Raw genomic sequence first — 25,264 nt, 5'->3', positions numbered from 1 at the left:
CACTGCTTGATTGAGCAACGGCATTATTTTCTTACAGTGTGGATCCTTGATGCCCTGCTGCGGTATTCTGAACATATAATCCTCAAGAATCTCAGCCCAGTTTGGCTGGGCTTCCCCCGTGTAGAGAATGAGGAGATGGGCTGTGTATATGCTAGAGGATTCTCCATTCTAGCATGTGCTGGAATCACCCAGAGGGCCTGCGCAAGCTCAGCGCTTCGGGCCCACCCCCAGAATTTGTTTCAGCAGTTCTGGGGTAAGGCCAGTCATTGGCAGCTAGTAGGTGACATTGGTGGTCCAGGAGGGCCCATACTTTGAGAACCCTCTGCTCTAGGACAAATTCTTGGGGATTTATCAGAACAACACAGAAGACACCCTAAGACAGGAGGTAGACCAGTTGCCTCCCTTTTAGAGTTCCCTTCGGAATTCTTGGAAGTCTAAGGATGCTGTAGCTGAAATTCCTCCTGGCCCTTGTCCCCAATGCCTGCAGGCCCTGAGTTGGGACCCAGGGAGAAATGGTGACCAGGGGTATAATCTGTGGCTCTCCCTCCCTCCTCTCCCTAACTAGATGGCTGGGATGTGGCCATGCCTACAGGGTCCTGAGCAGGTTGCTTGGTAGGAAAGTTGAGGGACAGGACTGGGAGGGGTCAAGTAAAAGTGTTCCTGTGCTCTTTGGTTTTTTAGTTTTTTGGTTTTCTTGTTTTTTTTTTTTTCTTGTCTTTCTGGGTTTTTTTTTTTTGTTTTTTAATGTTCAGTTAGCCACTGTATAGTACGTCATTAGTTTTTTGTTGTAGTGTTCAGTGATTCATTCTGCTGTCTTTGGTTTGAATCCCAGCTCCGCCACTCCCCCGCTGGAGGACCCTGTGGGATTCTTGCCTCGATTTCCACAGCACCACCATCTTGAAGGTGTGGACATCAGCAGTACCCACGCCAGGGGTTGTTGTGGGATAAAATGTGGTGATAGGCCCCTAAAGCAGCAGGCACAGTCCCACCACATCTTGTTTTTGTGGTCAGCAGTAGCCATTTACAAGAGCGTTCTTGGTCACTACCCATAGGATGTGGAAGACGGACGCCAAAGTGGCAGGTTTTGCAGTGTCCCTGATTTCCTAGGGAAATCGTTTTTCATCCCGGCCCAGATTGAGTGAGTTCTCTTCTACAACATGACACTGAGCTGGGAAACCTTGATGGATGGTCAGGATGGTGACGGAGAACATTCTTTGCAGATCCTAGACTGAGCTCCCCAAACCTGGTGGGGAACCATGGACTGGTGCCTTTTTGGAAACCCCCCACTCCCAGAGGCCTCATGGCTCCAGTGAGCCCCACCTTAGGCCCCTTGGTGCAGCAGCAGAATTCACTTAACTCATGGATTCTGTAGGCAGCCTACACTTGCTGTCAGAAGCTGTGCTTAATTAGGAAAAAAATATAGCAGTTTATGACAGTCACTAAAAAACTGATTGCTTCTGAAAATTCATGGAGAGTGTCAGTTTTGTCCACGGGCATGGAGAATACTGTTAAATTTTAAAGCGTCGAGAAAATTATAACACTGTGTGTTAACTATGCTGGAATAAAAAAAAAAAGTGTTGAAGAAACTAAGCAAAAAAAAAAGAAAGAAAGAAAAATCAAGCATTCGTACGGATGGTCGGGTCCAGGGATTTGGGGTGGGACGGAGGTACTGGTTCGTAACGTTCCCTGTCTTTGCTCTTGTCTCTCCCACTTGGTTCTTTCTGCTTCTGGGCGGCCAGAGCTGTCAATGCCTTCCGAGCAGTATGAGCTCCAGCTTCAGAACAGCATCACGAGCCCCGAGGGAGCCACAGGCCAGCCTGTGGCCATCTTGGACCAGGAAACGTCGACGGTCACCGCTGTGCAACTGGGACAGAGCAGCCTGGTCCTGAGCCACAGGAATATCCTTTCTCTAGCCCGGCTGCAGGTCCATATGTGCGTCCTGCACAGGAGATTGGCCTGTTTAGGAGTCATTTTTCTCCCCGAAAGCTTGGCTTGGCTAAAAATAACCCTGTTTTCCCTCAAGGTCTGAAAAATCAGAAAGAACCAAAATAGCAACACGGCTCTGTGGCATCGCTCACCTCCGTGGGTGACTCACTGGAGAGGCTCTGGGCCAGGAGGTGGTGGCAGGAGCAGAGCCTCGCTCCTTGCCTCTGGAACCTTCCCTGGCACCGACAGCCCCATCCCAGGGGCCTGGCCAAGGCTGTTTGCACACCAGCATGTAGGTTGTCCCTGTCCTAGCCTTGTCCGGGTAGTCTCCAGTGTCCCTTGCAAGAGACCCTCCCCTGCTTGTGTGGGAAGTGTGCGGGGGCCTCTGATTCTGGAACATGGCTTTGTTCTACTTGGGCTCAGGCAAGAGGGTTTTCATCCTCTCTCCCATGCACGTGTTGTCTCTGTGGTAATCAGGCTGCCCTAGTCTTGCTGAATCCTGCCACCTGCTCTGTTTGCCTTCGTGTGTTTTGTTCCTTAAGTAATAATTCAGGTATCCGCATGCAGGGTGCTTCCAGGTTACCCAACAGCACCATCTACGTGGTTGAACCTGGATACCTGGGTGAGTCTGGTCATCATGGGTCCTCATGGATGCTATTGACAGGAGTTAAAAAAAATAAATAAATAAAGGCAACAGCAGTTGCCCAGAAAATGCTTCACCCTAGCCAGCTCTGCCAGCTTTTTTTTGCCAGGGCTGCTCCCCAGTCCTTCTTGCATTGATGCACAGAAACAAGCAGAGGATAGGCCAAGGTCAAGGTAGGTGGGTAGCTCCAGAAGGAGAGAAGTGTTTGGGTAGAGTCCAGAGGGTTTTGTCTCCTCCTGCTTCCTATACCAGGGCTCTGTCCAGACCTGACCATGGCTGTGGACATCTAGAGGTTGGGGATCCCAGTGATCAGCTCAGTGACAAAGGAGCCCCTCAAGCAAGGAGACATTTGGTAAAAGTCTCAGTGGGGAAGAAGGGGAGGCATTTGACCAAGAGAGGAAGGGAGGAGTCTGCGGTCACAGAGGACCTGTGGGGGCAGAGCCCGGTCCCAGAGCTGCTGTAACTGTTGAGTGCTTGAGAGATGTCTGGGACACATGTGTAGCCCAGGTCATAGAGATGATGCTCCCTTCAAGTTTCCTCCCTGTTGACATACCTGTTGGGTGTACTGAATGGGTTCAGGCGAGAGAATATGCAGCAAACCCCTGGGTCCTCCTGTTAGCCATCACACAAGCTTGCTGACTGGTGCAGGCCTGAGCTGACAATGTTGAAACACCAGGCAGGATAGCCCTGTGGGTCCTAGGAGCTTCATTCATTCAGAAAGGCGTCATTCAGATGTAGACACACTGTGTCTTCAGATGTAGACCTACTGAGGATTCAAAGGGTAGACCTACTGTGGATTCAGAGTGCAGATCTTGTGTGGATTCAGATGTAGACCTACTATGGATTCAGATGTAGACTCATTGTGGATTCAGAGGGTAGACCTACTATGGATTCAGAGGTAGACCTACTGTGGATTCAGATGTAGACTCACTGTGGACTTGGAGAACAGACTCATCATGGGTTCAGAGTGCAGACCTATGGATTCAGATATAGACTTGCTGAGGATTCAGAGGGTAGACCTACTGTGGATTCAGATGTGGACTCACTATGGATTCAGAGGTAGACCTACTGTGGATTCAGAGGTAGACCTACTGTGGATTCAGATGTAGATTCACTGTGGATACAGAGGTAGACCTACTGTGGATTCAGAGCGCAGACCTACTATGGATTCAGATGTAGACTTACTGTGGATTTAAAGAGTAGACCTACTGTGGATTCAGAGTGCAGACCTACTGTGGATTCGGTTCATAACAATTACGATGGATTCAGAGTCTAGCCTTCAGTGGACAGTGGGATATGCTCAGGTGGTGCTGGGGCAGCTGAGGGCTCAGCCCAGCATCTGCATCCCCAGGGCTGCTGGTGGGCATTAGGTCTCCCCATGATTAGCAGCTGTTCTTTCTTCTTGGAGGAGTGCAGGTAAATAGTTTGCGGGGTCCTACAGGTGTGCCTGCTACCATCTTCTTCCTCAGTGGCATGCCCCTGTGGCCCAAGTGGTCAGGCTTTGTTGCCTGCCTGTTTTGTAGGGTTCACAGTCCATCCTGGTGACAGGTGGGTGCTGGAGACCGGCCGCCTGTATGAAGTCACCATCGAAGTGCTTGACAAGTCCGGCAACAAGGTCTACCTGTCAGACGTGAGTGCCTGCCTTGGGTCCCAGCGGGGTGTCAGTGCGGGATGTGTCTGTTGAAGTGGCCCCCCAAAGCTGCAGGGCCCCCATATAGGCAAGCTGAGTTCAGTGATTGCTGATGGTGCTGCTGGGTTCATGGGGGACAGCACCATGATATCCCTGGTGCCTCTCTGGACTTTGTGAACCTGCGAATCTCTGTCCCCCCAGCCCTACCCCTGCAGGGACCAAGTGGGGAGAGAAGGCTGCAGGCTCAAGAAGGTTCAAGAAGGCAGAGATGGGAAGTAGCATCTGCCAGCTGCCTTCCTGCTCCCTTGTCATTAGCCTGAGACTTCATGGTGCTGAGAATCTGTCTCTGCCTGCTCTGTGGAAGACAGGGAATAGTTCCCAACCTTTCCCTGCGGGGCCAGGAATACTTGTAAATGTCTAATACCTGTAACTGTGACCCAGGCCCAGCTTAGCTTTCTGGCTCTAGAAAGGAATGGCAGACATAGAGGGACAGGAATCTCAGCAGGTTTTGGTCCTTCGTGAGAAGTTCCCAGTATCATCAGCTAGAACGTCTGCGACCTTCGTAGGGGCCTCTGGGGTTTTAGAAGAAGGAAGCAATGTTCCCCCTTGGGCAGCTTTGCAGGTCATTGCTTTCCTCGTGTTGTTTTACATCGATCAACATTTTGGGGGGAAGAAAGCTCTAATGGATATTGGTGACCTTTTTGGTGTTTGCTGGTTTCCTCTTTGGAACCTCAAGGTCTGAGAAAGCTTGACGATAGTAGGCTTTGGGCTCCCCTGAGCACCACATGGGTAATCACAGCAGGGCCATGTGGGGAGAGGGTAGTGGCCTAGGAGGGGGGTCAAAGGCCAGAGGGGACAGAGGCCAGTACTACGTCTAGTCCAGCTGCTCTGCTGGTTTTGGAGACCTCTGGGCCTCAGGGGGTCCCATGGCCCGGTCTGGCTGCTCTCTGTGGGTCACATTGCTCCTTTCCTGCGTTCTGACTCCCAGACACACTCCCAGAAACACCTCTTTCACTCATCCTGCCTCCCTTCCAGAATATTCGCATTGAAACCGTGCTGCCTCCTGAGTTCTTTGAGGTGCTCACTTCTTCCCAGAATGGGTCATACCATCACATAAGGGCAACAAAGAGGGGTCAGACGGCCATCGAGGCAGCCCTCACCTCCGTGGTAGACCAGGCAAGTCGGCACCTCCCTCCCTCTGTCCCTTGCACCCTCCCAGGCTGGACATGCACCGGGGGAGCAGGGTGCCCAAAGTTCAGCCTGGTGCGCCACTCTTGTGGGTACCGTGGGGGTTGCCTCTCATCCAGGCTCATGGGGGCATGTCTGGTGGCAGGGCTTTGGGCTCTCCCTGTCCTGCATGTCCACACGGGGTATCCCTCTTCCTTTGCCCTTTGCCAGCCTCTGTCAAGGTAAGCCTGCCCTTCTGGGATTGGGGTGGAAACCCTGTTAGGGAAACGCAGTTGGGCCCGTGTGTCTAGCTGTACTGTTTCCAGGAGCCATGAGCACCCTCTGGCTATTTTAGCTCTTGGATCCTTTAAAGTCTTCATTTTCCCCCTTCATTTAAAAGGCCAGTCTCTTATAGGCATGAGCAGTTTTTTATTGATTGGAACATTAGCATGGGTATTCTTAACTTCCTACCCTGCACAAAACCTGTCCTGGCCCCTTAACAGGCAGCAGAAAAGAGCGGCCTGCAGGCCAGACCGCAATTCCTACCAGTCTGTCACTGCAGCTCCAGGGGCTTTGGGCAAAGTTGCTGCAGTGCCCCATGCCTCAGTTTCCCCATCTGTCAAGCGGGAGTAACCACAGCATCCCAGGTAGGGTGCTGAGAAGGTGAAGTCAAGCAGCATTTACTTGGTGGCTGTTCCAGAGCCCTGGGAAGCTGTCTCCATGGAGACAGAGAAGGCTGCAGGGTATCTAGCATCTTCCTTCCTGCTCCCAGACCATCAGGGAATCTCTTTGTGACCTAATCTCCAGGGAGGGGCGGGGGTCTGCTTGACTGGGAAAACCTCTGATGACCTGGTTGTCATGGTGACGTGCGGCACCCTCACCTCTCTGTAGGACGGAGGGGTCCACACATTACGGGTGCCTGTGTGGAACCAGCAGGAGGTAGAAATTCACGTCCCCATCACCCTCTATCCGAGCATCTTGACGTTTCCGTGGCAACCAAAGACAGGCGCCTATCAGTACACAATAAAGGTAACCGTGATTCCCCACATCTGGGTGCATTCCTTTGGGTGTTTCCGTGGGATTGGAGCTTTTCACCCATCCTGTTTCTTTTACTATTACCTTCTAGTGGTTGGAGAGAATTTAAAATCAGGGAATTTTATGCTTCTTGTATTTTCTGGGGTTTCTATCACAGCATTGTATTTTGGTAATCAGAAAAAAAAAAAACCTGAAAAACAGAAAAGAAAGCATAATAAAGAAAACCTGGAATACAGATTTAACTTCCACCTGCATTTTTTGTTGTTGTAAAAAAAAAAAAAAAAAAAAAGATTATTTTCTACAAGTAGTGTAACTGTCCCCAGAGAAAAATGTGAAATTCCAGGGAAAAACATCTCTAACTCTGTCACCTGTCATGTGTTCTCAGTCTCTGATGTTCATGTGCCCGCCTGGCCTTCACTGGCAGGGACTGACTCCCATGGGGACTTGATTCTCCATCAGTGGCCAGTAGAGTGCCCATCAGTCCCCACTGCCTCCCTGGCAGTGAGGACTGTCACTGGGATCTGCTGCCTGTTCACACAGGTGTCTCCCCTTCCTGGCCTCTCTTGGGCTCCAGGGTGGTGGCCCCTGACCTGGGAAGCCACTGGACTGTCTCTACTCCATGGTGGACGACCAGGAGTGGCAGGGGTATGTGCCGGGAGGGAGTGTTGGGCCTGGTCAGGGAAGTAGCTTCTAGCACCTGACTGTGGCCCAGGGTTCTCCCACTCCAGTCTGTAGGTGCTCCCTGATCTGGGGCCACTGTCACAGGTGACAGTGGGTGTCAGCCACAAGACCCCCAGAGTATGAGGAGGAGAAACGAGGCAGGGCAGAGAGAGTGAGGTAAGGAGATTGTCTCCAGCCAGATATCAGCCGATGCCAGGGTTTTCCATGGGGTGGGAGACTGCTGACCATCCGAGTCAGAGAGTGAGACAGAAAGACAGAAAGACCAGGCAGGTGGACTGATCTGATGGTTCTTCTCTGCAGGCCCATGGTGGGAGTGGGAACTTCAGCTGGTCTTCGTCAAGCTATGTGGTTGCCACTGTCACTGTCAAGGGTGTGATGACCACAGGCAGTGACACCGGACTCAGTGTGATCCAGGCGCATGATGTGCAGAACCCGCTACATTTCGGGGAGATGAAGGTGAGACCTCAGGGGCCCGGAGCTGAGGATGGCGGTCTCTAGATACCTCCTCACATCCAGTCCTCGGTCTTGTACTTGGTGTTGGTGGTGGGCAGGGGGATGGACGTGACATTCCCCACCAGCCAGGGGATGGGACACAGAAGGGCCAGGGTCAGCATAGGTGGAATTTCTGGAAAGGAGATCAGAGAACACAGAAGACCTGAGATACTCAAAGGAGTCATTCTAGAAAACTCCTCAGACCTGAGAGGTCTGAATCTCCAAATCAGAAGGGCCACTGAGTGTTGGTAAATTCACAATGAGAGGGAGGCGCCAGACTCCAGGACACCTGGCTCTGACTCCTTTCCTCTCCCTGTACTGGGGCCCTACACCTGGCTCTTCATCACAAGTGATGTTGGACCAACTCACTTAGCATAAGGCCTTGGGTGGGAGTGGTCACTGGCCACTGAGCTCTGCCAGCCCCACCTCGGCCTCCTAACTTCTTGACCCTGACCTCAACCTGCTGTTGTTACTTCGTTGAGAGCAAAAGTCAAAGCTCCATATGTGATGTGTCCAGTCCCAGCCTGCCCTTTTATTATTTGGAACATGGATGGACAGATGATTCTAGTCTTTTTATTTGGATCCATGTAGACACACACACACACACACACACACACACACACACACACACACCCATCTAAAGATTGATCTCATTCTCGCATACAAAGTGTTGTAACTGAGACCCTTTAGCTACAGCATAATTGTGGAATATGGGATAAACTATGACCACCTTGCTCCCTTCCCCCGCCCTAAGCTTCCTTATGTCAGCACAGGTGCCACCTTTCCACCCAGTTGTTCAACCAGAAGTCTGAGGACAGTTCCTTGAGAGACAGTGTGTGTCATGATTAGAGCCTGGTTCTGGGGCCAGGCTGCCCAGGCCAGACTCCATGGTGGGTGGGCAAGTCCCTTAACCTCCCGTGCCAGTGTCTTCATCAAATAGAGGTTACTAATAGAATCTTCTTAAGAAACAGGCTGAGGGGATTGAATTTAGCAACATTTTTAAAATAGAACCTGGACTATGGAAAGTTTTGTTTCATCGAAGTGTTAGCTGTGGGCAAGGACGCCTCTCGCCCTGTACTATGACCTTCTTTATATTCCTCCAGTAAGCCAAGCTGCTGCTTGGCTCAGGATCTTTGCACATAATGTCTCTTCTTCCTACAACGTCTTTCCCCCACGCTTCTGTCTGGCCACCTCTGACATGCCCCTAAGGTCTGAGCTCCCGTGTCACCATCTCAGAGGGGCCTTCCCGGACAGCTCTGTCCCTGAACTCACTCCAGTCCCAGCACCCATGTCCTCCAAAGCTCAGTCTTCTTACTGACGCGTCCTTGGTGCCCAGAGCCTGGCAGCTCTTAGTAAATACTGGTGTGGGCCCTTCCTCTCGCATGGAGCCTGCTGACCTCCGTCTGCACCCCTGCCCTCCAGGTGTATGTGATTGAGCCCAGCAGCATGGAGTTCGCCCCGTGCCAGGTAGAGGCCCGTGTGGGCCAGACCTTGGAGCTGCCCCTGAGGATCAACGGCCTTATTCCTGGCGGGGCCAACGAGGTGGTCACCCTGAGCGACTGCTCCCATTTTGACTTGGTGATTGAGGTGGAGAACCAGGGCGTGTTCCAGCCACTTCCAGGTAAACCAGCACTGGTGAGTGGGCGGGCGCCAGACAGGGATCAGGCCAGACCGCCAAAGTTCTCAACATGGGCTGCCCCAGATTCCTAAAGAGAGGGCTTGAGGGTTACAGCATCAGGAATGGCAGCCGTCTGCAATGGTCTGGTCTAGCTCTTGCCCACGTGTGACCTGCTCTGTCACTGGGCTTTCAGAACCTCGGGTTCCACATCTCTAAAATGGGTATCATCCTAAGTAGAATTGCATGTCCTCGTGCCCATTACAGTGTCTAGATGGTAGGAGGAGCTCAGAATACACAGTCCATAGGGATTTTGGCTGGTGACAGAGTCCTGACACCTTGGTGGCATGCAGGGTCCGACCCCCTGAATAGTCAAAGCTGTGCACATTGCTCTTTCCTCTTGGGCATGCCAGGCAGGGTTTCAGTGGTGATATAGGTGGTGATGGTGGCCATGGAAGTTAGTTTAAGGGACATCAACCCTACCAGGTGCAGTGAGCACTCGGTGTGTGTGTGACTCATCAGACTTCCTGGGGGTAGGGGAGGGGGACTGTGGTTGGGCCACGTGTCATGGGAAGAGACTGGGGCTGCCTGGCTGCCCAAGATCACACAAGGGCACAGGTGGGATGGGATAGAGACTGGTTTGAGTCTGACACTGACCCTGAAGCCTTTTGTCCCCTGAGAAATGGTGCCTTGCAGGGGAGCCGGCCAGGGGCAGCAGGTCAGGGTGGGGGCGGGGGAGGTTCTGTGGACAGAGAAAACCAAGGACTGATAATTCACTGAGGGAAGAGGAAGGTTTGGGCAGGGGTTAGAAGTCACAGGTGGGCAGGGTCTTTGTGGTCCCAGAGGTGGGCACGTCTGTGGGGCACAGGCGCATACCGTGGCCCTGGGATAGGAACCTGTGGAATCATGAATCACGAAGGGCTTGGACTTCAGGGTCTAGGCAGTGGGAAGCCACTGTTGGTGTTTGAGCACAGGAGTGACCACTCGATCCCAACAGGTTTAAGAAGCTCAGTTGGCAGAGGTATTTGTAGGATTGCCTGCAGTGCCTTAGCGGCTTCACGTGCCCCTGCTGTAGTTGTGGTTACTCGTGGAGACCTGTGAACCTGAAGCTATGCCAAGGAAGGGGGCAGTGTCTCTGAAAGGTCACTAAGCAAACCACGTTCACATCCTTCCTTGGATGATGCTGCTGTGCCCTCTCTGACCATCCATGGAGGAACAGCTTTTTGAAAATTTAAGTGTCCTTAGTGAGGCAACCATTTAGAATGGAGGAAGACCTCAGCATGAGGGAGAGAGAGGCTGGCTGATGGCTCCCCCTGTGGCACCCCTGATACGTATCTGGGAGGAGAGTCTTCAGGCTATGGCTCCAGGCACTAGGTCAGTGCCTAGGAGGTCTTGGGAATGAAGGATAGGGTTGGGAGCTCTACAGCTATGGGTCTGAGCATCCTTCTTCCATAAATTGGCTGTGTGGTGGTAGACACGTTGCCCAACTTCTCTGAGCCTTGACTTTTCCATGTGTAAAACAGGGATACTAGCTCTTCACTTGCTGTGAGGGTTACAAATGAACATCCCTCAGCCCAGTGCAGAAGGTTTTTCAAGGAGTTTGGTTCTAAATACCACAGCCAAGACCAAAATCCTGTGGCATCAAAATTTCCCTTACAAAGCCCCTGAAATGTCTCAGTGTAGAGCTGATTTGGCTTTGGAAAGCCTGTGTGTAGGATCCAGGTTTTATGAGAACAGGTATATTACCACCTGAGCCTCCTCAGGGCAGAGGGATGTTGGCATTGTGGAAATCTGTGGGACTGGAGACCAGGTGGGGCCAGCAGATCGGGTGACATCTGTCTGGGGCACAGGAGACTCATGGTACAGACGCTTCAGGGCAGAGGGGGAATCCCCCTGTTAGGTTTCCTTCTCTGTCTCAGCCTCTTTCCCAGGCAAGATTGCCCAGGTTGAGAGGACAAACGATGGGACTCAGGTCCTGGTTCTCAGGAAGGGGCGGCCCCAGGATCCCAGCACCCTCTGGGTCAGCTTGAGGTTCCACTCTCTTCCTATTGGAGTTGGCCGCTGTGGTCCCATTTCCTCCTTGTCTTTAACATTGAAGTCCCCCTGAAAGTCCTGGGGCTGTAGGCACCAAGGAGCTTCTGGTGGAACCCCAGGGCTTTGGACTTGGCTAGGCTCAGTGCCCAGGGTGGCCACATCTCAGCTCTTGCTCCGCCCTGGCCCCTTCTCTGCTCCCAGCCTCAGCTGGTTTTCAGCAGCCTGTTCACGGAGCACCTAGTAACTGCCGTGCTCTGGGGGTTCCTGGTAAACACCAGGGTGTGGCGTCACCTTCATGGCCCACACAGCCTAGCAAGACCCATGCTTCCACAGGCAGTTACGGCACCTGGAACGGAGTGCGCCTGCGCCTAAGCCCAGATCCCGGAAGTCCCTCCCACTGTTGGGCGGGTCCTCGGCAGAAACGCCCGAACGTATTCCTGAGCAGAAATGTGCCCAAGATGGGTGCCCAAGCCAGTTTGGGGGTGTCCGGGAAGGCTGCTTAGAGGAAATGAGAGCGGGACCCTAAGGATGAGCGGGGACAAATTGGGGAGTGTACCGAGGAGCGGGAAGAGTATGTCAGGCCAGAGACTGCAGAGGCGGTGGCATGTTCCAAGTTGGGCCCCAGGTTCGTGCAGGTGGATCTCTCGTTGCTACAGTGGAGGCCGCAGGATGGGGAGAACCTGGGTACTGGGGGAGCCCTGAGTCTTCCCACCAGGCAGGCTGGGTGGGAGGAAGCTCAGGGGGCTCTTCTGCCATGTGTCAGGACCCCCGGTTCTCCAGCACCCTCTTCCCAGCTATGCAGAGGACCTGGCATCCTGGCTCATAATTTAGGGCCGTGTCCAGAAAAGCGCTTGCCCAGACTCCCTGCCAGCAGAGTCCACGCTCAGACCTAGCATTTCTCTGTCCACTGTATGTAGCTGTGAACACAGATCGGCCTATTTGGCAGAGTTGCAGTTTTCCGGAGCTCGTGGGCTCTGCGCGTGGACTCCCTAGCTCACCCTTGGTGGTGTAGGGAGTTCTGCCCAGGGCACAGTAGACTTAGCTCCTTGATCACCCCAGCCAGGAAACAACCCCAGTGCTCATCAGCTGGCAAATGGATGAGCAAACTGGAACCCTTGCAGTGGAAGACTCAGCAATAAAGGGGAGCCAACTATCGATCATGCCACAGCCTAGATGAATTTCAAACACATAGTGCGTGAAACCAACCCTACGCAAAGAGCCCACTTTATTGATGTGCAGTGTGAGGCAGACTGATCTACACAGAGAGAGACTGGTCATGGATGCAGGGTTTCTTTTTCCGGAGAGGAGATGTTCTAAAATTAGCAGTGATAGCTATGGGACTCTATGAACATGTTAAAAACCACTGAATTATGAGTACCCTCTAAATGGGTGATTCTGTGGTAAGTGAGTTATAGTTCAATGAAACTGTTATTTAAAAAGAAAAAACAGGGACGCCTGGGTGGCTCAGTTGGTTGGACGACTGCCTTCGGCTCAGGTCATGATCCTGGAGTCCCAGGATCGAGTCCCACATCGGGCTCCCAGCTCCACGGGGAGTCTGCTTCTCTCTCTGACCTTCTCCTTGCTCATGCTCTCTCTCACTCTCTCTCAAATAAATAAATAAAATCTTTAAAAAAAAAAATAAAAATAAAAAGAAAAAACTAAATTGGGACACTTGGGTGGTTCAGTCGTTAAGCGTCTGCCTTCGGCTCAGGTATGATCCCAGGATCCTGGGATCAATTCCTGAATCGGGCTTCTTGCTCAGCAAGAAGCCTGTTTCTCCCCGCCCCCCACCCCCCCTGCTTGTGTTCCCTCTCTCTCTGTGTCTCTCTCTGACGAATAAATAAATAAAATCCTTAAAGAAAAAGAAAAACTATGGTGGAAAAAAAATCGGAATGTCATAGTGATTGCTTCTGGGAACGGGGCCGGGGGGGGTGGGGGGGGGAATCACCCGAGAAGGATTGGGAGGGAACCACAGGGGCAGGTCACGTCCCACATCTTGGTAGAGGTTCAGGTTTCACAGGAGGATGTGTTTGTCTGAACTCCTAGTGCGGCCCACTTAAGATCTATGTATCTCACTTTGTGTAAATTTGACCTTAAGAAAAAAGAACCAGGACGAAATACTGAACTGGAGATAATTATGCATATCTAAAGCATTTCGAATGAAGTGTGCTGATGCCTGCAACTTACTTTTAAATGCACTGAAACATAAGATCAGTTGTTGGATGAGTAGGGGGATGGATTGCTATGCAGTAAGAGAAATACAGCGAAATATTCTTCATAGAATCTAGGGGATGAGTATGTGGGGTGTCACGGAAATTTTTTCTACATGTTTAGAAAGAAAACAGTAAGATGCTGCTACCCTCCCACGAGAATGGCTTTTTTTTTTTTTTTTTTTAATCATGGGAAATACCAAGTATTGGTGGGAATGCTGTGTAGCTTCTAGTGGCAATATGACTTGATGCATCCATTTTGGGGAAGATATTTGGCAATAATGATGAAGAGTGAACATACACGTGGTCCTGGCAGTAAGGATGGGGGGTGGACATACCGTACTCTTAGGGGTACACGTAATAGAAATGCTAGAATATATCCATCCAGGAAAAGACGTACACATGCCCCTTCATAGCAGCACCCTGCATCAGAGCCCCACCCTGCAAACAACCCAGATGTTTGCAATAGTATGGGGACATCAGCAGCTGTCTATTCACACAGTGCAATCATACTACAAATGTGGATCAAAGGTCTACCTCATGCAAAATAGGAGGGCTCTCACCACCAATACTAAGCTCAAGAGGGCAAATACAAAGGAGTTTATGTTTAGTGATTCACTGTGGTTAAAATAGGGCAGCCGGCAAAATTAAGCTGGTGGTGAAAAGTCAGGTAACAGCGGTTTTCCTTTGGGGAGGGCCAGTGACCAGAAAGATCTATGGGAGATGCAGGGTTATAGGTCATCCTGTTCCTTGATCCTCGATACAGGGTGTGTTCAGTTTGTGGGGAGGGATGGGGAATCACTGTGAATTGTATGCTTATGCTATGTATATTTTTGGTATGGGAATTAGACTTCATATTTTTAAGTTGAAAAAATTAGATTGCATATGAAGCCCAGGATGAAGGAAGGGCTGTCAGCCTGTCATGCCTTTCTAGGCAAAGGCAAGTTCACGGTGACCATTTGACTCTTTTCTTACAGGGAGGCTGCAACCGGGGTCTGAGCACTGCAGTGGGGTCAAGGTGAGAGCAGAGGTCCAGGGCTACACCACACTCCTTGTGAGCTACAGACATGGCCACGTCCACCTGAGTGCCCGGATCACCATTGCCGCCTACCTGCCCCTCAAGGTGAGCCTGGGGTCCCTGCCCTCTACCTCCTCCCCCGATGCGAGTAATTTATCGGCTCTGGCAAATTTGTATTAAAACCCTGATTGGTGAGAATAGCTTTTGGAAGAGCGACTGCTCCCTCTTGTCTGAAATGTTGAAGGAGCAGAGCCTCCCAAATGGGAGACAGTGATTGTTAACATGCGTGTGGATGATATGTTCCCTGCAGGGGTCTGGACAGGAAGGCTTCTGGTCCACTCCAGAGCTATCCAAGTCTTCACGGAACCCTAGGAGGGCACATGGTGCCTACTCTGGGGTCTGGAGATGCAGCTCAGGTCTGAATTATGTTATCTGCCCTGTCAGGCAACCAGCTGGAGTATGAGTCCCCCTTCGTCCATCTGTGGCCAGAGGCAGCTAAAGCCTCTGCAGCTCAGAGCCCACTGCCTTGGCTTTGACAGCGACTCCCCAGTCACCAGCTCTGACACCAACTCTGTGGCATTGGCTCATTTCATTTTCCCGGCCTCCCCTTTCCCTGTCTGTAGAATGAGGCTAAGACAACACCTAAACCATAGGGTTGTGGTGAGGAGTAGCTGAGCTAATGAACGAAACGGACTTAGAACAGTGCCTGGAAGGGAGTGAGTGCAGTAGGGTTAGTTATTAAAATGTTAATGAAAGGGAACCAGACCTTCTTCCAAGGGGGGTTTGGAAGGGTTCACACGCAGCTTGCGGTAGGGGGATGGCAGACCTACTGAGAACTTTGCCTCTCACACAGGAGGCCCTGAGTCAGTGAGTTGGCTCCCCCTGCAGGGGAGGGCGAAAGGGTCATCCTCCTGGAGGCCCCCTCCTCCTCCTCCAGGCTGGGCCAGTTAGGGCCACATTTCCCTGACATCCAGCATCAGCCTCTAGAACAGCTCTGGTCCCTGTGGTTTGTGGGAACAGGTTTTCTTCCCCCTCTCAGCCATTAGAAGTGGAGTCAGTGAAGTTAGAGCCTTTTACCTCTGAACCTCTAGCCCCAAGCATAGTGCCTGATACAGAACAGATAACCACCAAGGGTTGGTTTTGTGTTTCTTTTGGGTAATTGACATGTGACATACTAGTTCTTCTGTACAAGGTAATGATTCGTATTTGTATACATTGTGAAATGGTCACCCCAGTAAGTCTAGTCTTACTCTGTCTTATCAATTTTCTTAGTCATAATCTACTCTCTTAGCGACTTTCAAATATGCGACATGGTGTTATTAACTCTAGTCACCGTGCTGTACAGGACATCGCCAGGAGTTATGTATTTTATAACTGGAAGTTTGTACCCCCTGACTCCCCTCACCCCTTTGCTGCCCCACGCCCCGCCCCAGCAGCCCTGCCATCACCAATCTGTTCTCTATCTGTGAGCTCTTTTTCTCTTTTAGATTACAGTGAGATCATACAGTGTTTTCTTTCTGTCTGACTTATCTCACTTAGCACACTGCCCTCAAAGTCCATCCATGATGTTGCCCATGGTAGGATATCCTTCTTTTTTATGGTTGAAAAATATTCCTGTGTATGTGTGTGTATCACATCTTCATCCATTCATCTGTTGCTGAACACTTAAGTTATTTCCATACCTTGACTGTTGTAAATAATGCTGCAAGAAACAGGGGAGTGCAAATATCTTTTTGAGTTAGTGTTTTCATTTCCTTTGGTTAAATGGGTATTTTTTTGGAAATGAGTATTTTTTTTAAAGATTTTATTTATTTATTTGACAGAGAGAGATCACAAGTAGGCAGAGAGGCAGGCAGAGAGAAAGTGCGGCGGGGAGGGAGCAGGCTCCCTGCTGAGCAGAGAGCCCAATTCGGGGCTCAATCCCAGGACCCTGAGATCATGACCTGAGTTGAAGGCAGAGGCTTTAACCCTCTGAGCCACCCAGGCGCCCCCTGGAAATGGGTATTTTTTGAGAAGGGTTATTTTATTTAGAATCAATGAGTGTGCACATGTGTCCAGACTTACTAGCCAGGACGGAAACCAACATCTCCTTAGCCCTCCCCTCTGATCCCCTCCACTGCCAAAATCTATATGAACATCTTTTCTGTACCAGTCCTTGCTCTGAAACTTAGGAATGCACAGTACAGAGAACACACAGAAGGGGCATCTGGGTGGCTCAGTTGGTTAAGCGACTGCCTTCGGCTCAGTCCATGATCCCAGAATCCTGGGATCGAGTCCTGCATCGGGCTCCCAGTTCCATGGGGAGTCTGCTTCTCCCTCTGCCCTTCTCCCCTCTCATGCTTTCTCTCACTCTCTCTCTCTCTCTCAAATGAATAAATAAAATCTTAAAAAAAATAAAACACACAGAAATCCTTGTCCTCATGAACGGACATGCTGGCAGAGACAGTAATAAACCAATGCTTCCCATGGAAAAAGTAAAGTAGGAGAGGGCGATAGGGAGGGTAAGGAAGGGGGAGGGTGGCAGTTTAAAAATAGGAAATCATGGGGCACCTGGGTGGCTCAGTTGGTTAAGCAACTGCCTTCGGCTCAGGTCATGATCCTGGAGTCCCAGGATCAAGTCCCACATCAGGCCCTCTGCTCATCAGGGAGCTGGCTTCTCCCTCTGCCCCTTGCCCCTTTCATGCTCTCTCTCTCTCAAATAAATAAAATATTAAAAAAAAAAAAATAGGAAGTCAGGATCCCCTTCCTGATCAGGAAGCAGGGGTAGGGCTCAGAAAACAGGGTTCCAGAGATGGGCAGCCTTCTTGAGGAACCCCTGCCACAGCCTCAGGTGGAGTTTCTTTAGGACCCTGGGGAGGAAGTTCCACAGGGCTCTTCCTTGGTGCTTGTTCTAAAGGACCAGACACCCTATTTAACTGGGGTGTGTGGCTGAAGTATCAGAGGTGACCGACTGAGCTCACTGTCCCAGGGTGGGATTAAGTGTGAAGAAAATATGGACATGTTCCCAATCAAGGCTTCCTGACTAGACAAATTATAGGAGAAGGATATAGGTCTCTTCTTCTCTTTTTTTTATCTTTCTTCCTTCTGATAACAATTAAGATCAAGTTTATTTACATATAACAAAATCCAAAACTGTGGCTTAGCCAGTGTAGAGGGTTTATTTCCCTTTCACATGAGAGCCTTCACATGGGGCTAGTGTGGCAGCTCCATAGTCACCAGGGCCCCAGGTTTCTATCTTTCATCATTCTAGTACATTGCTTTCATCCTCACGTTTGCCTTATAGTCTAAAATGGCTGCTGGCGCTCCAGCCATCACATCTGCATTCCATGTAGCTAAAAGAGAAAAGGGCTCTCCTCCCAGCTGAGGTAGTTTTTTCTAGTAATCTTGTCAGAAGTTTAAAGGAACAGTTTCTACCTCATTGGCCAGAACTTAATCCGTTGGGCATATCTATCTTCAACAGAGGCTGGGAAATATTTTAGCTGGACAGTTAACTACACTAACAAAATGGGGTCCTTTCTCTAAGGAAGAGAGCAGTGTGGAAACTGGGAAAGCAACATTCAATGACTGTTCGCTTGTCCATTCACCAGTTTACTCTGCAAATCATCTCTGAGTAAGGTACACAGTTGGTACCTGACCCAGGCTGGGGAGGCAGAGATGTAGGGAGAAATCCCACACTGTGCCCTGGCTGGCCACTAGTCTATGGGGAAGGCAGGTGCTCAGACAACTGCAGTGAACATGGTAGAGGGAATGAAGAGCCCCAAGGGGGCAGGTCACCCATGAACACAGAAGTAGAAGAAGGGCCTGCTTTGCAGGGAGCTTGGCTGATGAGAGCATTCGAAATCGTGTGTCTCAGGTGACATAGGAGGCTGTGAAGTCTCCCTGGGTCATATCGAGGCGGTGTTTGAATGCCGGGTTAGGGGTGGATATTTATTCTCTTCTTACCTAGCAGTGGACAGCTGGTGAAGGTCAGGGAAGGAGAAAGTCAGGTCCACATGTAAGATGGGCACCGCTCGGCCCTGCCCCCCGACATACATGGTAATCCCCTCTATTTGGACCTTGGAGGGGCTCATGTTTGTTGGCTACCTCATCCTTTCCACAGTCAGCACTCCAGTTACAATTCGGCTTCTGTCTGCTATAGGGATTGGCATCCCTCAACCTACCAGCAGGTTACCCCCTGGGAGTCCCTACTGTCTGGGTCTGGGGACCCCACCTGGCTCTCCATTCCCACAATGTCAGCATGACTGAACGCGACAACCTCTGAGCCCTTGGGACAGCCAGGTGCAGTGGGGCCCTGACTTCTGCCCACCCCACCTCTCTCCTTCTGTCTCTTGATCCTGGACCCAGTGTGAGCATCCCTGCGAGGGGGCGCGTGGATGCTGGCTGCTGGAAGTCTAGGCTGTCTGCGCTAAGGGCCTCCTGATGTCCAGACTCGCCCTCATGTTCTGCAAACCAGGTTCCCAAGGCCCCAGAGTCGGGGTCTCATCCGAGATGCAGGGGCTCTCTCCTCTCTGGCCTGGCCAGTTCAAATACCTGTGCCTTCGTAGCCACCAAGGAACCTATACGATTTATGGGTGTCCTTCATTAGCTGGGCTGATTATTAACCTTTCTTCCTGGCACAGGATACTGTGACACTTTTATGTCTGAGTGGGAAGAGCATTACACGTGAAGGTGATAATTCATTGTTCTCCAGTTGTTAATTACAGGCCACGTGGTGCCTGTGGGAAAAACCGTCTTTCCCTTTGGGCTGGCCATGGGAAAAAAAAAGTCCTTTGGCCACATTTACAGTGACCTGCTTTGCCCACAGTGAAGTTTTGCTGGTTGTAGCATTGAGACTTGGGGAAGAACAGAGCACTGGACTTGGAACAGACTGGGTAAACCTGGACACGTGGTTTCACTTTGCTGGGATTCATGCTTTCCAGCTGTAAAATGGGGATGACAGTTAACAGTAATGATGGTTGATAACAGCAGGGGCCATTTATTGAGCATGCGCGGGACATGTACTCAGGGCTTTCGTTCACATGCCCTTGAATCTCTACAGCAAACTCGTGAGGCTTGGGTTATTGTTGTACCATTTTACTGGAGGGGGAGACTGAGCCTTATAGAGCTTAACCTGCTGCACATCTGGTTGCACAGCTGGCCAGTACCAACTTCATTCTAGTTGTGGGGACCGAGAAACATCATCATATGGAAAATGGTGGCAGGGAGCGACAAGGGTGGTCGAGCTGGGAAAAGAGGTAGCCGGAGACAGGAGGTTCTGTCTAAAGGGGTCAGAGAAGGCGTCTCCGAGGAGGTGAAGTCTGAGCAGAGGCCCGAGTGGTGCAGGCCATGAGGCTGTCTTGAGGAAGAAAAACGAAGGCCCTGACGGTACTTTGGCCATTCATGTACAGGAAAAGGGCTCTTTTGATGGTTTTGAGACCTGGGCTCACAAGCAAGGTAGAATCTGTGGCTGGGGGTGCCCCAGGTTTTTAAAAATTGCACATGTGCATGGAGGGAGGCCTGGAGAAGTGATACCCAATAACAAATTCAGGAAAGTGTCCATATTGCAAGAAAACAAACAAAAAAGTTCAAAGGACGGAACTCTCATTGACAAGTGATGCGCTTTCTTTGCTAAGGATTTAATGTAAGTACCCAGCCCAGAGAACCTGTGCCCAAGAGGCCTCAGCAGGTCATGTCACCTTGCCCTCCTGCCTCCATCCTGGAGGGTGTGTGGGTCTGAAACCTGTCACTCAGGTCAGACTCCCCCTCCATATGGAGGAAGATGGCCGCTTGCTGGGACACGGCTCCAGGTGACAGCCGAGCAGCCATCAGTCTGTACCTGTGAGGACTTGAAGCTCTTGGCAGTTGGGGGATGAGAATCTAGCCACCATAGGGGGTGTGGGCATGGAAGGACCTGGGTGGAGGATTAGGGGCCCTGGTGAGTGGGTCAGTATAGACTGGACTGGAGTCTACACTGACTGTCTAGTCTTCATGACAACCCAGCAATACATTCTGGTCTCTACCTGCAGAGGGTCTGAGATTGGATGTTCTGCCCAGAGCGGCATGAACACTCAGGGCTTTATGGATTCCTGGAGAGTAGAGCTTGGGGAAGCCGGACCCGAATGTAACTCTGGATGCTCTAGGCAGTAAACCGAAGACACGCTCGAAGTGTGTTAAGAGTGGCCTCCCCGCTGCCAGCATGCAGGCCATTCTGAGCTAGAAGTGGCCCTGCCCACGTGGATGGCAGTCTACGGCATACGTTACACCTGTGTGTACCCATGCCCACAGCAGACATTGCTAATCAGTCCTGGCATCCTTTTTTGCCTGATGGTGATTCCACCTTCGGAACCAGTCCCCCTTCCCCCGTCTGGCCAGCTGTTGCAAGGCTTTCAGGGTAACAGTTATTTGCAACGCTTGTTCTGAAAATGTTGGGGATCATGAGAGGTCAAGGGATCCTCGAGGCCAAGAGTAGGGTAGGGGACTGGTGCGGGCTTTGTCACTGCAGCATTGCAGTGACCAATTCTTCAGACTGGTCTGTTTCCCTTTCTTCTCGATTTTAGGGTTTGATTTCGGGTGATGGTTTTTTTCTTTAATTTTAACGCATATGTAAGTTGTTTATGTGGTTCCAAAGTTAAACCTGTCTTAGGAGGATCCTTGCAAGTCTTGCTTTCACTTCCCTTTAGGGAAGTTACACACGGACTTTCGACTGCCTGGTGGGTCAACAGCTCGAATCCCTGCGTTGTTGAAGGGTCAGCTGTGCGTGCAAATATCAAATAGTTACGCTATACCCCTGAAACTAATACAATGTTCCATGCCAATTATACCTCAAGAAAAAAGTAAATTTTTCCTAAAGGGTGCACGTTTCTCTACCAACTCACCAGCAGGGCATGTGCTCAAACTCCTAGATTTTTGCTAATCTCATGGTTAAGGGTTTTACCCATGATTTTACAGAAGAGGCAAATCAGTTTACCTCCCACCCCGCCCCCCAGGCATTGTATCAGAATGGACACACAGTTCTTCTCAGAACACTCATATGCTTTTAGATCTTGACGACAAACCACAGTGGTGCTGTCAATGAGCAGACCGAGTTCCACGGAGGGGTTGCAATTTGTCTGACCTCTGCGGGATCAAGTCAGTGGCAGGGCAAGGCCTCCCGTGCACGTGAATGCTGACTTTCCTTCCCCTCATGCCCCAACAGGCTGTGGATCCCTCCTCTGTTGCCTTGGTGACCCTTGGCTCCTCAAAGGAGATGCTCTTTGAAGGAGGTCCCAAACCCTGGGTCCTCGAGCCTTCCAAGTTCTTCCGGAACATCACCTCCGAGGACACAGACAGCATCAGCCTGGCTCTCTTTGGACCCTCTACCTCCCGGAATTACCAGCAACACTGGATCCTCGTGACCTGCCAGGCCTTCGGAGAACAGGTGAGAGGGCAGCCATCCCTAGACCCATCTTGTCCAGAAGGAGGGGTGGAAAATCCCCTTCCCTGAGTACCCTGCTGTGTGCCTACAGTGCCATTTCCCAGACAGGCAAACTGAGGATCAATGGGATAGGCAGGTTGACCGGGGTACCCATTTGGGGACCCTGCCAATACAGGACAGCTTTGCTAGAGCTAGCTAGTTCTGGCTCCCTTTCCACTATTGGGTGACTTCTCTCCCTGGGCTTCATCATTGCCTGCCACCAAACTGGGGGATGGGACAAAACCTGGGGGGTCACAGTCAGAGGCAGCCAGGGTCAGGCAGATAGCGTACATGAGCAAGACTTTAGCCCAGGTTTGGCAGCTCTTTTCAGTGTTTCAGGATAAGCAAGGAATCCCAATATTTTTTTTCTGAAAAATCCCTCAATTTTTATCGCAATGCTGAAAACCAGAGAAATTCGGAGACTGAAAGACTGAACCCAACATGTCGGTGGTCTGAGGTCTCGTGGGGCTGGTGTGGGCTAGAGAGAGCGGCAGCTCACCCATGGGGGCCCCCTGTGCCTGCCACTCCAGAGGCTCAGGGCCCAGTGCTCATTTTGCTGATAGTAAGGACATAGCCCACCATTCACAGGGTACCCCAGAGCTGGAAAATCAAGAGCAAGGTGGGAGGCCAGCGGGGATCAAGAGAGTTAGGAGAGAGACCATGTCTTTAGGGAAGTGGAGAATGTTAGGGAAATGGAGAATGCCCTTGCACGTGCAGTAGTGCAAAGGATGTCAGTTGCTGTTAGAACACACGCACTCACATCACCCGAGTTACACTTACAAAGCTTGCCCAAACCCAGACAGCCTTGGTGTGGATGGAAAAGATGCACAGTGAAAGGCCCTGATTCCCACTGGCTTTGTTTTGTAATTTTTTTTTAATTAATAAGAAAATTTTTTTAAAAATTAAGTAAGAAAAATAAATAAGAGAATAAACTTAGTCCAGAAGGAAATGAGAGAAGTTTCTCCTCCCTGGCTTGGCATCCTCATCCATGTCCCTGCTGGGCTGTAGGACTTGGGCCTCTGAGCAGAGGCTCCTCCAGGATTCTCCCACTCCGTGCCCTGTGCCTCTCATTTCCTTGGGGGCATTACGGTGGAGGCGCGGGGCCTGCAGGTCAGCATGGGAACCACCCTTTGTCCTGCCTTGTGGTCCGGAAGGGTGAGGGGCTCTAGGATCGGACCACTGGGCCCGACGACAGTATCGTGTCATTTGAGGAGCCGAAGGTGCTCACTTGGCGTGGGTCCTTCGCTGGGGTGCTTGCAAAACTCAGGCCTGGGCTGGACTTCTGAGTTCCCAGGCTAAACTAGACTTCAGCTTCCCTCTTTTGTTGCCTCTCTGATTGTGGCTTCTGCAGCAGCCAAGTGAACTTCTCTCCAAGAGAAGGACAGCATGCAGGCTGAAGCCCCTCACACAGCCTCACAGGCCGGGCCCCCCACAGCCTATTGTCCAGTCCGTCTGCCATGCAGGTCTCTGTCCGTCAGCACACGCCCTCCCAACACCTGTACCCCATTGTAATGGATCTTCTAAGACAGTGTGAGCCCCTCATTTGAAAACCCACAGGCCTGGGAATTTGCCCCTACAACTCTGGGGTCTTTGGAGGGTCCCGGCAAGCTGGGAGGCCTCACTGCTCCCCTTCCTCCCTGGGTCACAGAGCAAGCAGTGGTTAGGCCAGCATTTGTAGAGGGCCCTAGAGACTCTGTCCAAAGGCCTCTTGCACACTGAGAGAGCCCTCTCCCACACATACGTCCCTGGCCCTTTGTATGCTGGTGGTGCAGGTTTTATCTGCCCATTCTACAGGGCAGCAGCCTGAGTCCTAGGGAGCTGGCTCTTGAGGCCAGGCTCACAGTGGAGCAGGCACACAGACTCTGACTGCTCCTCTGTTCTGCCAAGGTCATCGCCCTCTCGGTGGGGAACAAGCCCAGCGTCACCAACCCCTTCCCCGCGCTGGAGCCTGCTGTGGTGAAGTTCGTCTGTGCCCCACCCTCCAGGCTCACCCTGACCCCCGTCTATGCCAGCCCACAGCTTGACCTGTCGTGTCCGCTGCTGCAGCAGAACAAGCAGGTGGTAAGTGAGCAGTGCTCGGGGAGGGTAGCAGGTCCATGCTGCGCCCTCGCCTCCATTCTCAGTGGCCCCTGCTTGGGGCCTGCTCCTGGCCGGCTTTTACATATCAGAGGGTTGGGGGTTGAAGACCCAGAGAGGTGAGGAGCTCACCTAGAGTCCCAGTTGCTTGTGACAATGCCAGGTGGAGGTAGGGCGCCTCTGGTCCCAGGCTAGGCTCCCCCTCTCTGTGCGGCACTTGGCAGCTGGTAAAATCTCATCATTTTCTGTGACTTGGGGGCGTTGAGGTGGGCCTTTGGTCTGTGGGCGGCCAGTGTGTGTGTGGTCAGAAGGGACACTGCTGCACCTTTCTCCACGGGTGAGGGGAACGTAGGGAGGCTGTGTTTCAAACGTACACATGGGAGGGGAAGAAAATCTTTGGGGATTGCTCTGACAGGCAGGGATGGAAGATGAACCCTACAGGTCTGGTCCTCCTGGGCTTTTGGCCAGCCTAGCTCTCCACCCCAGGACACCCAGAGGCCAGAGTGACAGATGCAGAGGACTCTGGAGCCCTCCTGTTCAGGCTCAGGGGCACCAACAACCTCCTGGCCAGCCCCAACCCCCAGGCCCTTCTCAGGCAGAGACCCAGCCAGCAGCTTTTCCTTCCTTCCTTCAACATATATTCATCCAGCACCTTCTGTGTGTCGGGCACAGAGTCCTGGGTTTGAGAATACAGAGTACTCAGGACATGTGAGGCACCTAGAGGGACAGGAGACCAGGAGGCCCGTGGATAGCAGACGAGAAGGACGAAAGGTGGGGATTGCTGTGGAGTGAGGGAGGCAGGGTAGGATCCCTACCAGTGGAGGCCACTTCAGATGGGGCCACGAAAGGCCTCTGTCAGGAGGATACCTACCACATCAGGCCCCGTGGTCAGGAGATGCCAGCCCAGAAGAGCTGAGTTAAGGGTGTCCCAGGCAGGTAGAATGGCAGTGCAAAGGCCCTGAGACTAGCCTAGGGTCTCTGTGTCCCTGCTGCCTACACGGTAATCAGAACGGTTGTCTGTGCCAGGAACTCTCACCTGTGTGCTTCATTGCCCATTGCCAGGACCATTTGGGCAACCAGGCTTGTTGGATCCCATTCATGGCTTTGCCCACGAGGCCCAGAGGTGGGCAGGGTCCCAGAGGAAGAACCTAGATCTGCCCACTCCCACGTTTTCGGTGCCTTCTCTATGGCCCCTGCAGCTGGTTCTTTCCTCCCAGCCCCGGCCTTACGATCAGCCCCAAGGTGTGTCCAGCTGCCCTCTCCCTTGGTAGCTTCTGAGGGGCCCTGTGTCTCCTGGAGCCACTT

General features: G+C 51.7%; 1 protein-coding gene across 2 annotated transcripts in view; it reads left to right on the top strand.

The window, feature by feature from the left end:
• NUP210 (nucleoporin 210) overlaps positions 1-25,264 on the top strand; it is a 103,950-nt gene that overhangs the window by 32,888 nt on the left and 45,798 nt on the right. For both annotated transcript variants that reach the window (XM_047743603.1, XM_047743605.1), the window contains exons 7-16: positions 1,740-1,898; positions 2,480-2,548; positions 4,093-4,199; positions 5,235-5,375; positions 6,258-6,395; positions 7,383-7,538; positions 8,997-9,195; positions 14,411-14,556; positions 21,626-21,847; positions 23,771-23,944. In XM_047743603.1, the coding sequence (XP_047599559.1) occupies positions 1,740-1,898; positions 2,480-2,548; positions 4,093-4,199; positions 5,235-5,375; positions 6,258-6,395; positions 7,383-7,538; positions 8,997-9,195; positions 14,411-14,556; positions 21,626-21,847; positions 23,771-23,944 (1,511 nt within the window). The remainder of the gene's footprint in view (positions 1-1,739; positions 1,899-2,479; positions 2,549-4,092; positions 4,200-5,234; positions 5,376-6,257; positions 6,396-7,382; positions 7,539-8,996; positions 9,196-14,410; positions 14,557-21,625; positions 21,848-23,770; positions 23,945-25,264) is intronic.

This window comes from Lutra lutra, chromosome 1 (genome assembly GCF_902655055.1).
Source record: "Lutra lutra chromosome 1, mLutLut1.2, whole genome shotgun sequence".
NCBI classification, from domain to species: domain Eukaryota; kingdom Metazoa; phylum Chordata; class Mammalia; order Carnivora; family Mustelidae; genus Lutra; species Lutra lutra.
This window is presented reverse-complemented; position numbering and strand designations above follow the sequence as displayed.